The sequence below is a fragment of the Simochromis diagramma genome, unplaced genomic scaffold (genome assembly GCF_900408965.1).
Source record: "Simochromis diagramma unplaced genomic scaffold, fSimDia1.1 OVJJ01000585.1, whole genome shotgun sequence".
Lineage (NCBI taxonomy): Eukaryota > Metazoa > Chordata > Actinopteri > Cichliformes > Cichlidae > Simochromis > Simochromis diagramma.
This window is the reverse complement of record NW_024387398.1, coordinates 1,639,808-1,654,651: the sequence shown is the minus strand read 5'-3', so window position 1 is coordinate 1,654,651 and position 14,844 is coordinate 1,639,808. Positions and strand designations below refer to the sequence as shown.

General features: G+C 40.5%; 1 protein-coding gene across 1 annotated transcript in view; it reads right to left on the bottom strand.

Annotated features, from left to right (window-relative positions):
- LOC120720607 (GDNF family receptor alpha-4-like) overlaps positions 1-14,844 on the bottom strand; it is an 84,839-nt gene that overhangs the window by 7,390 nt on the left and 62,605 nt on the right. The window contains exons 6-7 of the mRNA XM_040010348.1: positions 14,687-14,821; positions 13,347-13,483 (exon numbers count right to left, since the gene is read on the bottom strand). Of these exons, the coding sequence (XP_039866282.1) occupies positions 13,347-13,483; positions 14,687-14,821 (272 nt within the window). The remainder of the gene's footprint in view (positions 1-13,346; positions 13,484-14,686; positions 14,822-14,844) is intronic.

Here is a 14,844-nt window from a genome sequence, read left to right as displayed (position 1 = left end):
CTCTTGAGGTAGGAAAACAGAATTTGAAACTCAAGAACTGAATCTATATTAATTATTTAAGCTATTAGCACATGCCTAATTACATTGTGTGTTGTTCTGTTTTGTTTGTTTGTTTTTTGCCATGTGCAACCAGAAACGTCTTTTGAGCAGCGCCCTGATGAATATGAGTCATTGCAGTGATATGGGTGCTAGTGCTGCTGGTTAAATCTAAGACCTATGTAAAGTTGCTTTACTCATAATATGCCACGAGCCTTCAGATGAAACGGCCTCTGATCCTGGCGTGTTATATGTATTTATATATATCTGACTGGGATTGTTTGAGTCTTTTTTAACATTTGATTATCTAGTGTGAAAATCAGAAGCTCCAAATAGGGCTGAGATGAGCAGCAGGTATAAACTGAGAGAAATTAAGTGAGTTAAGGTTAGGGCTTTGCGATATGACCAAAATCCCATATCCTGATATAAGACATTTATCGTCCTGACAACGACATAAATCACAAAAATGTAACATTTTCTGTAAATTCTGTGAATCTCGGGCAGCTCGACTTTCCTGACATGTATTGAGCTGGGCATGCTGTAGTCGAGTGTTTTAACCGATGAATGAAACGATACATTTTTAGACATAAGTTGTAACGGCCGCCGTTTTCTTTGTATTTATTACACGGCGTGCTGCGGGGAAAAGCCTGTTCTAACGTTTGAGTCTAAGGTTTATTTTTTTAGCACCTGACGGCTCTTTTTGCTTCTCATCCCTAAACTCCCCGCATACTTTTTCACGTGATTCAGTTTATTTTGAAAAGCCTCAACAGGATCTTGAGCTTTATTGTGAAACGAGCCACGCGATGGTTTTACCATCATTGTTGCTAATGACAACACATAAAAACAGACACTTGTCCATCAGTAGTGTGGTGATATTAAACATAAGAGAAAGAGAGAACTTTAAGAAATTAATATAGCCACTACAGTGACCATCAAAACCATGAAAAAATATTGCTGTAAACAGTTTCAATTTCACGACACCACGAAACAAACGATAGCATGATAGGAAACGATAGATGTTTTTATATCGTCATCCGATATATATCATTATATCGAACAGCCCTAGTTAAGGTGGGTGCTGTAATGCTTTGAGGATGCAAGACGAGCCGAGGAGCGACAAGATGTGATGAAATAAGACAAATAACATATTAGTGAGTAGAGGAAATGATGAAAGGACACAAAGAAAAAAGGAGGGAAGGAAGAGGATTTGGGGGAAGAAGTAGGAAGGGGAAGACACAGGGCATGAATAAATTCATGCTAATAAAGCCTAAGCGATGCACTGCTTCCAACCAACACCTCAACTAATCTGTTCACTGGGAGAGAGACAGGCAAACACAGAGAGCGAGCGAGCAGAGGAGGACAACCAAGACAGAGAGAGAGAGAGTTGGAATCCCCTCTTGTCCACTGGCCCAGATTATCTCTGGCAGTAGATGCATGCTGGAAGCTAGAGAGCCACAGCCGTGGCAGATTGTGGCCTTTCCAAGGTTACATTAGGCAGGGCCACAATTGGCTTGGACCACATTTATTGGTCAGTGACGGACAAGAGCAGCCGGGAACCATGGTTCTCAAAAGATGTGTTCTCACCACATTTCAGAGAGTGTGTTTATGTGTGTGCATGTGTATGTGTGGGGTGGGGGAGGGTGTGTGTGTGTGTGTGTGTGTGCATGTGTATGTTTGGGGTGGGGGAGGGTGTGTGTGTGTGTGTGTGTGTGTGCATGTGTATGTGTGGGGTGGGGGAGGGTGTGTGTGTGTGTGTGTGTGCATGTGCATGTGTATGTGTGGGGTGGGGGAGGGTGTGTGTGTGTGTGTGTTTAGGGAGGGGCAGTGACAGAAATAGTGTGTCAGTAATAATCTGTCAGGACAAGGAAGGTAAACAGTGTTTGGTCAAATCTAAAAATAGACATAAATTAAAATGAAGCAGTAAGTAATTAATGCAATCTGTCTAATTTCATCTCAAACAGATGAAATCCATTTTACAAGCATATATTCTGACGGGGCGGCACTTTTTTCTCACGGTTTGCACATGAGCACTGTGGATAGAAAAACGATGGGCGAGCAGCGTGTGCTGGCTCTGAGGTCAGTTACAATAAGTACTTTGTGTGGAAACAAAGCATTAGCGAGTAAATAAGCGTCAGTGGTCCGCACTGTAGATTATTGTCCTCTTGGTCAACACCTTGGCCAACTTTGTGTGTGTGTGTGTTGGAGTGTGTGTGCTTCTGTGCGGATTATTTGTAGCAGTGGAGAATGCAAACATGGCGCACAGCCCAGATCTTGTCTGAGGCCTTTAGTGCTTGGTTAGAAAGAAAGCAAATGTTTAGATGTCTGACTTCATGTATCACTTCTGGACCCAGAAATGGGATTTGTTATATCTGACTTTTCTCTGCTCGTTTTTTCCTGTGTTAGAAGATTTTCATTGTTTCCTATTGGACTTGGCTCCTCTCCTATTGAGTTATACCTACACAGAAGAAATAGGTGTGTTACATCTCATAAATAGCTCTTATAGATTACTCCAGCCTTTTAACAGTAACATACCTCCGGGGCTCACTGTTCAGGCCACTAAACTAAATCTAGAGCGGACCTGCTGGAACTGGTGTGGTAGATGACGCCTGCAGGGCTACTCGGGGCTACCGGTGTTTCATCAGTATAGGCGGGGTAGACATCCGGAGAATAGCGGCAGTCCCCTCAGGGTCCCCTCAGTCCCCTGTTCCTCGCTTACATTCTAGCTCTGCACTGCTGACTGGGCCATACTCATTGGATCAGAGACTAGACTCTTTAAATAGAGAGCCAATCCAGATTTCCTGTATTGGGTTTAGGGTAGTGTACAAAGTTTGAGTTGCCCCCAACGTGGTGTGAATGTTGGATGAAGTGTCATGTTCCTGAGCCTGGTGACTCAGTGTTTTGATTATTAATATTCTTTGTTTCAGTTAGTTTCTGGTTATATTTCATTGATTTTTAGATCTCAGGTTTTGTTCTGTGTGTCACGTCAAATCAGTTCTGTTTTGTTGTCTGTTCTTTCCCGGTCTCTATATTTCTGTATCTCCTGTGTCTCCCCAGTCAGTTGTGTCTCCATGTCGTTGTTTGATAGTCTTGTCTCTGTTTCAGCCATATCTCCTTGTCAAGTCTACATCACCGTGCCTGTCTTGTGTTTCCTGTTTTACTTTGATAGTCTCATGTCCTTCGTTCAGTGTTTTCAGTTTTGCTTCCCCTTTGGTTCATCATGTCAGATTAGGTTCATATGTGTCGCCCTCCATTACTCCCTTGTGTATTTAAGCCCTGTGTTTTCGTTTGTCCATTGTCGTGTCGTTAACTATCTCTATGTCCTGTGTGTTATCTCTGTTCTCCTCAAGTCTCCTTGTAACTCCTAGCTTCTTTTTTTCCCATTTTCTATTTTATTAATTCTAGCTTCCTAGTTTCCAGTTTAGGTTTTGTTTTTCCATGTTTGTGATGTCTGAGTTGTTGCCACAAGCTGCCTCTCTCAGTTCACCCCTCTTGTGTTTCAAGTCCTGCATTTGGGTCCTACATCTTGCCTGCCACAGCATAAAAAAACATTGGGTGAAAAGGCTTAGTAGTTGTAGGAAGTACTTTAAGTGCTCATCAAGCCCTCATCAAGAAGCTGCAGAAGAACACCAGAACCGTGAATTGGGAAGCAGGCAGAAATAACAGGATTGGGGCAACTTGCACGAGCCCGAGGACGACTGCTGGAGTTCCAACAGCAGGCTAACATCGATGGGTGAACACAAACCAAATTACTTTTTATTTACTTGAACTACAAATGGCACTTGACAGAAAAAGCCTAGATGATGAACAGCTTTAATGTTTTCCCTGAAAGAGTTTAGTTTAATATGTTCCAGTTTACCAAACTGTTTGAAATGTTTGATTTGAGTAGAGATGCACCTGAGTGTGTAAGTGGGTGTGAGTATATATGTATATGCACACAGTACACAGCAAATCCAGCATGTCCAAATTAACACTGTCGGATTTGATTTCAACACTATTAAAGTGTCTATATGGGTCCACACCAGAGAGTGTTAATTTAACTCTTTTTGGAGAGTTGGTACGTTAACTCTGATTTAGTGTTAAACACCAAATCTGTCTGGAGTTGATAATTTAACACTTGGTGTTAAGAGTTTATATATTAACTCTCAAAGAGTATTTTAGTTTAACTACGTAAGAGTTATCTTCTAATTCATTCTAAAAAGCGGGAATTTTCCTGTTCTGAACTTCTAGAATTTTCTTTTGGAAATAAACATTTACTAAAAAGATGCAATGGTTTTTGAAAAACATTTATTCTGAACTGTGCACCACAATTTCAAAACATTTTCTGAAAGATGTAACAGTATACATGTTCTCACTTTCATTAGAGTTTTGTTTATCAGAAGGTCTGACATGGTAAATGCAAATAACAGCATTCTCATCACTTATTTCTTCAATACAATATTCATGTCCTTCATTCATCCCTTTGTGGAACTTCAACGCACTTCTGCTCTCCCCCATATTCCATCTTCACAAGCATATCCTGTGCGGAGATTGAATAAAAATCAGTTGACACTAATTAATGGCACAAATAATCCAGTAAACAATTGCAGCACAGTAAAAAAAAAAAAGGAATCCTCTTTGAGCCATTACTTGTGTAAAGTATTTTCCCAAAAGACAAGGACACAGGCAACAGGTAATACTGAACTAAATGTAAAACCTCAACCTTTTTCATTTTTACCTAAACCGTGTGCACAAAACTCTGGAGGGATCTATGCTAACGTAGAACCCAGTCAGGACGCCTGCTACTGCTGTTTGCTCGTTTTTTTTTTTGTTTTTTTTTTATTTTATGGGAGATCGTTTTCAGGCTTCAAGTAGCACCATTATACCAACATTTCACATTCTAGACATTGTTTTAGGTGTATTTGACCAAAGGTTTGACTGAAAATTCACATGCAAGCTTTTTTCAAGGCTGTGGTATTTGTCCCGCAAACAATACCTTTCAGCTAGCTAAAACAGAATATTATGCTATCAGCGAGCAACACGGCTAATGCCTTTCACACAGCTTTGTCTCAACTCCAAAGAGCCACAGAAGTAAAAGCTCATAATAATAATTGAAACAATCTTTGAAAAAAATGACTTACCAAGCATGGCAAACAACTCAAATATGTAGAGCAAAATGTTCTGAAACGGCTTCACTTCAGCTTCGATTGGAGCCGTGCTGGGGGCGGAGTCTGTGAATTTACTCTGTTGGTGTCATAGCCCCTGTAGGAGTTCAGAGTTAAGAGGTCAAGAGTTAATGTTTCCAATGTAACACCTCCAGATTTGACAGAGAAACACTCATTTTTAACACTCGATTTTAACTACTATCATTTTACACCTCAGAGTTACATTAAAAGAATGTGACTCTGCTTAGAGTAAAATTAACTCTACTTTTGCAAGAAGACTATTAACACCAAAAAATTTAACACTTTTGAATTTGCTGTGTACTATTATATTTTTCATGTAATTGCTAGGCTTAATTATTGTAAATAAATGTTGGTACTCTTAAACCAGGGAAAGTGTTATAGGAAGCCTTGATCTGTGGGTAAAAGGCAGTCGTCATCCCTGCCTTACCTGGGCAAAGCATCCTTCTCTCCTAATCTGTTCACCTGCTGCTCATCTTTAATCAACTGTAATACTTAAGGACCAGTGCAGCCATCCAGACCAGTGCAGCCATCCAGACTCCGGGATATTATTTTAGAATGGTAAACGGTAAACATGACTCCCCAAGTTGTCACCCCGTGTTCTCCCGATTTGACTCAAGTTCCTAGGGTCTATCACGACAGTCTTCAGCAAGGAGATGGCTCCTTCACTACCTCCCTACAGGCTATAAGACAGCTGCACAGGCCTTGTCCTGAGCTCCATTACCTACCAGCAAATTATACAATTTCTCCATAGACTGAGAGGGAGTCTATGGAGAAATACATTATGGATTCCCTCACCGCTGGGATAATTTGACCATCTGCCTCCCACATAAGGGCTGGGTTGTTTTTTGTGGCCAAGAAAGATAAGACCCTCACTGAGTACCGTGGACTTAATCAGATCACAGTGAAAATTAAATATCCTCTTCACCCCAGTAATTCTGTCTTCAAACTCCTCCAGGGGGCCTCCGTCTTCACTAAACTGAACCTACGAAATCCTTACCATGTGGTTCGAATTCGTGAGGGAGATGAATGGAAAATGGCGTTTAATACACGCCTCGGTCACTTCAAGTCTTTAGTGATGCCGTCCGGCCTTACTAATGCCCCAGCTGTCTTCCAGGCACTTATCAATGATGTACTCCGGGATTTCTTAAACTTGTTTGTTTATTTAGAAGAAATTCTTATTTTTTCTAAGAGTATGGGGGAGCACCAGGTCCATGTGCATCAGGTTTTGCATCGGCTCCTTGAGAGCAGATTGTATGTGAAAGCAGAAAAATGTGAGTTTCATGTAACTACAGTATCTTTCCTTGGCTTCGTGTTTCAGGATGAAGACTGATCTGGAAAGAGTAAAAACCATGGCGGATTGGCCCATTCACACTACCTGAAAGCAGCTTCAGTGATTCTTGGTGTTTGCTAATGAGGGAGCCAAACATCCATTTGTTGTACTGACTGACCATAAGAACCTCCGCACAATACACTAACCTCCTCAGCCACTGGTATTTCCCCTGTTGAGGTTGCTTTTGGCTATGAACCACCCCTGATCCCAGCCTTGGAGAAGTACCAGTTCTCTCGGTCCACCAACGTCTACGTTCTGAGTTACCCTTAGTTTCCTTTTGCACATATTTAAGCAATCATCATTTTCCTCAGTTTTGTGTTAAAGTGAAAAAAGTATCGCAAAGTTTATTCTGCATCTCGCTGTCTTGCCAAAGTCCCACACTTGAGTCAAACTAAGTAAGCTGCAAAACACGACAGAAAGAGAGATATCTTAAGGGAGTCATGAGTTTTAGCTGGTGACAAAAATACCTATATATGTTGATGGGGGAAGGTAATGATGAATTAACCCACAAAGGGTTGGGAATCAACACCAGAGTGGCGTCCCCTCTTTACGAGAGGTGTCCCAGCTCAAAGCATGAAGGGGCCAGCACTTGACAGATGTGTAGCTGACCTGTCTGGGTGGAAGTCAGCAGTTCTAAATACAGTTCTTTGTTATTTAAATATGTCTCACTAAAGCTCTTCTGCCAACCGTGGCATTTAATCATTGTGAACATAAAACAAAGGAAATGTTAGAATTATGTTCCTTAATGTAAATGTTCTGGGAATTCCAGTGAAAAGATCTAGAATAATTACCAAACGTAAAAAGGAAAAGGCACAGATGGAGAAACCCATCTGTTGATTGTGGAAGATGAAAAACCCAAAAGATTTGTCTTCAATAATACTTTTTATTGTTCACATAGAAATTCACGTAAAAGAGGAGAAGCAATATTAATCTCTAATACTATTCATTTTGTGTGTAGAAAGGAAATTAAACACGATGAAGGCAGATACTTCATAGTTAAAGGACTGATGGACCAAACATTGTTACACTGGTGAACGTGTATGCACCACCTGAAAGTGGACAGAATTTTTTAAATCTCTGTTTGACGCTGTATCAGTGGAAAATGAAGGAATCTGTATATGTGGGGAATCTGAACGTAATAATGAATAGTAATATGGACACAACTAGCTACAGGAACCTGTTGCTAAATTAATTAGAAATGTGTGGTGATGGTCGTGGTCCCTGTGGCTGAACGGCTGACTCTGCAAGGGTTCATGTGTTTTCGCTTTTGTTTTTGCTCACGCTCTCTCTACCTCTGCCTGGGCAGAGCTCACCACGGGCTCTCGCCTTTGGCCCACGCACCTGCAGGCAATTACACACCTGAGGCTCATTATCCAGCAGTTTCCTGGCCACTACTTAAGGTGGTGGCTCAGAGTTTCTCGTCGCTGGACTGTTGTAAAGACTCACGTTAGTGTAACCCTGGCTTTGAGTTTCTCTTGTGTTTTCCAAGCGTTATTTAGTGTTGATTCTACTTCGTCTGTCTGTAAACAGATTTCCCTAGACCCGTCTCTTGGGCATTTCCTTTATTCCCTGGAGTATTTCCCTGAGCAGTGTGGCGAGTGTTGCGTGGAGCATGTTGGAATACGTGAGCAGAGCAAGAGTGCAGAGCCCCCTTTCCTCCCTACCCTTGGATCCCCGGAGTCCCAATTCACTCCCAACACTTTGTATATAGTTCATTTGGTGTTTGTAAATAAAACACTCCATCCATCTGCTTCTGCTTATCCTTTTCAGCGTCGCAAGCTGTCATATGGCAAGAGGCAGGGTACAGCCTGGACAGGTCGCCAGTCTGTGGCAGGGCTAACACAGAGAGACAGACAAACATTCACAATCAAACCAATGGGCAATTTAGAGTTTCCAGTTAACCTGTCCCCACTAACTGCATGTCTTTGGACTGTAAGAGGAAGCCGGAGTACCAGGCGAGAACCCACGCAAACACGGGGAGAACATGCAAACTCCACACAGAACTGATGGTGGAATTGAACTCAGGAATTGTTGTGCGGCAACAGTGCTAACCACCGTGCTGCCCAAAAACAAAAGACTGTTAAGTTGAATCTTTCCGTCTACACTGGAGTGCGTTCAGTCAGCCCTGACAGGAAGAAATGATTTATCGATGGGTGGAGAAATTGCCACCCTCTCCAAAAGAATTACACCCACTACTTAGTAACCCCTTCTGTTAATTCTAGAATAGACTACTTTTTTACACAAAGACAGAATAGGGATAAAATTCGAGAGTGCGTCATCGGGGTATCGGATGATTCAAATCATAGTACCATGTGCTTAAAGCTTAGGTTGAAAAGTGCAAACAGAAATACAATTTGGAGGGTTGATGTCAGAATATTGAACAATCCAGAGATATTTAAAGAAATCAAGGGGAGATAAAACAATATGTAGAAGAAAATGATGATGATGATGATGATGATGATGATGATGATGATGATGATGATGATAAATTAGGACCAAAAGCCACAAAACTACTGGCAATTAACAACATTAACAACACCACATTATCAACTTCGACACAAATCTAAAGAAGAAAAAAATAACTGGTGTGTTGCTCACTGACTCAATGTCCTCTTTTCCAATGAGAGCAAATTTTGCATCTCATTTGTAAACCAAGGTCCCAGAGTCTGGAGGAAGAATGGAGAGGCGCATAATCCAAGACACTTGAAGTCCAGCTTCCACAGTCTGTGCTGATTTGGGGAGTCATGTCATCTGCTGGTGTTGGTCGACTGTGCTTTATTAAGTCCAGAGTCACCACAGCCGTCTACCAGCACATTTTGGAGCACTTCATGCTTCCTTCTGTAGACAAGCTTTATGGAGATGCAGACTTTTCCAGCAGGACTTGGCACCTGCCCACACCGCCAAAAGTACCAAAACCTGGTTCAGTGACCACGGGATTACTGTGCTTGATTGGCCAGCAAACTCTCCTGATCTGAGCCCCACAGAGAATCTATGGGGCATTGCCAAAAGAAAGATGCGAGACATGAGACCGAACAGAAGTGCTGAAGGCCGCTATCGAAGTATCCTGGTCTTCCATAACACCTCAGCAGTGCCACAGGCTGATAGCATCCATGCCACGCTGCATTGAGGCAGTAATTCATGCAAAAGGGGCCCAAACCAAGTACTGAGTACATATGCATGATTGCACTTTTCAGAGGTCCGACATTTAACATTATTGTTTTATTGATTTCATGTAATATTGTAATTTTCTGAGTTTTTGAAGTTGAGGTTTACAAAAGCTGTAAGCCATGATGAACAAAATTATAACAAATAAAGGGTTGAAATATCTAGTGTTGCATGTAATGAGTCTATATCATATATTAGTTTCACCTTTTAAGTTGAAATAAATGGACTTTTGCATGATATTCTCCATTTTTCAAGTTTCACCTGTAATAGGGAAGGGAGTCGAGAACCGGTTCCAGCAGCCCAATTCTCCGGCATTGTTAGTCTGCCTGGGTATCAGTCCCACTTATCAGTTCTCGCACGCTCGCTACAAACAGCTGATTTCAGTTTGTGTGCTGGAGGAGGAAAATAGTGGAGCAGTATCCAGCGTGGATATGGACATTACTTTTATTTTTATTGCACAAAAGAATGAAGTGCGCTGGTAAAGTGGAGACTGCTCCAGGTCAGGAACAACTGCATTATGCTATTAATGCAACTTCACAAGCTCTTCGCAAGCACTGGCACAGACAGCATGCTAACGCTAAGCTAGCCAAGAATGCAGGGTAAACGCAGACCCCAAACCCAGCATCGTGACAAAGTGCTGAACTTCAACGGGTAACAAGCTGGGGGGGGGGTGTATGTGTGTATTCACATCATTTATGTTAATGAGAGTGTGGGGAGTGAGTTGGAGGGTGGGGTGGGCTGCTTTTAACTATGTAAAGTACTTTGTGCTACATTTTTTGTATGAAAAGTGCTTTATAAATAAAGACTGATTGATTGATTGATTGATTGATGAGCAGTCAGGCCGCAGCCTCCTGCCTGTTCATGTTTCTAAAGCAGAATCACCGTGACTATCACTTTAAAGTGTCTTTGTGCTGGTTTCCATCTTTCCTGTGTGCTGTCGGCTTTGTGTTCATATCTAAATACTAAGTGAAAAATCCCGCGTGTCCTCAATAGTGTGTTTCAGATAATTTTACAGAGCAACATGAGAGTAACATAACGAGTAGTATAACGAATGTCTTTTTTCGGGGTGTAATTAAGTAACGTACTGCAAGAAAAGTGAAAAGTTTTAAGTCATGTATTCTGTGTAATATGTGTAATATGTGCAATTACTTTCTTGAGTAATGACCCCCACACTGACCATAACAAAGAGGGGAAACACCTCCAACGTGCACAAACATTTGACCACACAGCATGTAATTAATTTGCATGAAAGTAATGTCTTTGATATGCTGCTTAGGGATGGTGGTGACTCTCAAAGTGGAGTCAATGAGAATCGATAAGGAATCAAATCAGTAATCGATATCAATAATGGAATTGGAATTGCTAAATTCTTATCAGTTTCCATCCCTATATATTAAACCACTGGCTCAGATGATTAGGCAAGATAACTCAGGGATCAAAATCAATAACCAAGTACACACTATTAGTTTATTCACAGACAATATCATGATATGTTTAACAGACCCAGTTAATTCCTTTTTTAAATTAAGGCAAGCATTAAACACATTAGGAAAATACTCAGGTTACAAGAGAAATATTAAAAAGATTCAACTTCTATTATTCAATTGTATCCAAGACCAAAAGCTCCAAGAATTGAAAACAAACTGGAATGCAAACAAACAATATCTAAGTTTTTAGTTATAAACATAACTGAAAACTTAGCGTCCTTATACCAACTACGTTCCAATTGACTCAGACATACAAAAAGACCTTGATAGATGGAATACATATCCTGTGAATCTAGCAGCACAATTATTATATTTATGTTTAACCCTGCCAAGCACCACAAGCACATTTTCATAGATGGGATAAATTTCTAGATTTATTTGGGAAGGAAGGAAACCCAGGATTCATTACAACATCACAGCTACCTAAGACTGAAGGAGGGATGGCTCTTCCCTATTTAAAAAACTATTTTGATGCAGCTCAGTTACACATTCTGGTATATTACAGTTTTTTACAGACGCTAGGACACATTTCCCAATACTTAGGTCACTTTTGCAAAACTCTTCACACAATCCTCCTAACTGACCGTCAGCTTGGCAAAGCAGTTCATTTCACATTCAAAATGCACTACAACTACCAAAACACTTCATCCAGGTCTCAAATAAACTCATTCTTCCAGAACACTAGCAAAGGTTGACAGCCGACAAACACACTTTGTCACTCACAAAACAATGACCTAAAAAACACCAACAACATGTAGCATTACACAGTGTTTTCTTGTGTAAAACAAGGACACATCTCTGTTTATAATTTCAATATATGTTACTGGAATGAATCAGACATCATGCAGAATTCGTTAATATTTGTTTATGTATATTTATTTTTTTGCACTAAGTAATCCCAAAATACAAGAATTTGTATACACACCATCCACTGATACACATACAATAGTAATGCTAATCTACTCGGTCTTCTCCATTTCTGGCTGGGTCCATGTTTACATCACAAAAAAACCTATTCAGCAGTTGTCTCCTTTTGTACTGAAATTGAAGGTGTAACACCTGTGTAGACAATGGGAATAAGCTGTGGCTGGTTAAACTGCATTTTTAGATTGGAAATATGTTTCAATAAAATATTGCTGTTGGATTTTGCTGTCTTTTCAAGTTTTGCATTGTGTTATTGTTTTGGCCATAAGTTTAACAGTTTTGAAAACAGTATGTAAGCACATGCAAAATGTCCTGTCTGTACAAAGATTTTTGGCAGTTGTTGTGTCTGAGTGAGAAGATAATTCATGAAATTTGAGAGATGTAGTCATTGAATGCATTTTGTGCCAAAACAATGATAACTGGTCCTCAGTTTAGCCCACATAGACTTCTGTTGTGCTCACTGTGTGAGGAGTTTTGCAAACATGACCTAAGTATTGAGAAATGTGTCCTAGTGTCTGTAAAAAACTGTAATGTAATACAGAATACACCAAATAGAAATAGAGACCTCCATATTCAATTTTCCAATCCAAAGAAGTATTGGGGAGAGTAAGATCAAAGTTTCAATAGAAGAAAATTCTAATCCTATAGTCAGATTTACTCTAGAAAAATGATACACGGTAGTAAAACTTCTAAAGCTGGAAATGGATTTATTACTATTAAAATGGATATTATACGACAACACATTCATACCAGGAAAATTAGACTCCAGCTTAAATGGTTGGCACTAAAGGGGATTACAGCACAATTACTCATAAGCTTCCAATATCTCAAAGACACATTTGACCTCATGAGCCAAGATTTCTATAGATATCTAAATATATTTATATATAGATACGTGTGAGAGTATTATTTGAGATACAAGTGGCACAACAGTGTAGCTCACCCATTTTGAGGACCCCCATGATGGTTTTTCTTGTGCTAAATTGAAAGATTTAATAAATACTGAAAGGATATCAGCTTGATTTTTACAGGCCAATAGTTTTAAACCAGTAAAAATGGAGGACTAACACAATAACTGAGGTATAAAAGCCCAGCAACAGAGATAACCACATAATAAATAAAAGTGTGACAGTGATTTGATGGGCTTAGACCAAAGATAGCAAGAAGGCTTTAGGATAAGTCTGAAAGGTAATTTAAAATGTGGCAGCAGTGATGAGCGGTGATGAGCTTTAGCGTACTCACAATGTTGTTGTGCTCAGGCAGGTGGTTATTCTTCAGCAGCTCATCCTTCTGAACCAGCGGGGAGGGTCTAGGCGCAGGAGGTTGGGTGATGTCTGCAGGCAGCAAGCCGAGGCTCCCCATCCAGCTGATGGAGTTACCTGCTTGGAGAAACAAGCACATCACTCTGTGTGTGCGTGTGTGCGTGTGTGTGTGTGTGTGTGTGTGTGTGCGCGTGTGTGCGTGTGTGTGTGTGTGTGTGCGTGTGTGTGCGTGCGTGCGTGTGTGTGCGTGTGCGTGTGTGTGTGCGTGTGTGTGTGTGTGTGTGTGTGTGCGTGCACAGGTCTGCAACACTCCATCTGTGTAGGCATGAAAAAACATCTATTGGGCAGCTTTATTGTTAGAGCAGTTGGCAGCTAGATAAATTACAATGATTTACGGACAATACATTGATTTATAGATCCAGGCTTTAGTGTTTAGACGTTTATGGCCATTGTGTATGGACACCATTATTGACAGTTCTTGTGATTGAATGACAGCTGAAGGGGCTTTATCCTGCAGATTTTTCTTTTCACACCCTACAAACCTGCAGAGACAATCTGTAAAACTCTCCTGACTGCTAAGGTTGCAGCATGTAGCTGCCTTTTTAAAAAAGGTAGAGCTCAGTTCATGCTGAGTAAGCCACTGCTGGAGACAACCACCCAGACTGATCCAGCAGACAGTGTCACAGTCATTTTTCCCTTTATTTCCTTTGATCTGAATCTTGATATATCTTTGATAGTAACACACATTAATGCTGTTTTCACAATTCCTCAGATGCATTGTTTAAAGCAGACATTATCAAAATAAATTGTGTGTCAAGTCTTTAAAGTGTGTCTATTTTCAAACCATCCCAGAAATATAAACACTTGCATGATTTAGTGTAAAAGACATCTGCATTTGCATGCAGAGCATCATGGGACACCATTAAACCATAAGCTGTTACTTTTTATATATTTTTAGGCTACATTAGAAAAATTGGCTGCAAAGCGTAGCTTATGCTACCTCATGAGGAAATGTTTTTAAAGTAAGATTCATCAAAGCAGTCGTTTTCTTTCTGACAAGTAGGTATGCATTGGACTGGCCTAGTTTTCATTCATTTATTTGATAAACAGCATTTTTTGCTGTTGCATTTTCATTTTATTTCATGTAAAATATTTAATTTATGTATCATGGCTGTCAAACATTTTAAAAACAAAAATTAAAGAATTATATTGTAAACAGTTTAGACGAGGGGTAACAAACAAGTTAGTCAAACTTGTTACATCCTGCTATTTGGAATGAAAATGACTGCTGTATATGAAACGTATGTACTGTAGACTCACGCAGGCAGCTGTTGTGGGTGAAGATGCGCTGCAGTTTCAGACATTCCTGCCACTGGTTGCCACTGCCTTCACAGTTGCACCACAGCGACACATCTGCAGAGCTGTTACTGATGTAGTTGGGCGTCATGATGGTACCTGTGGTTTTAAAAGGTCAAGGT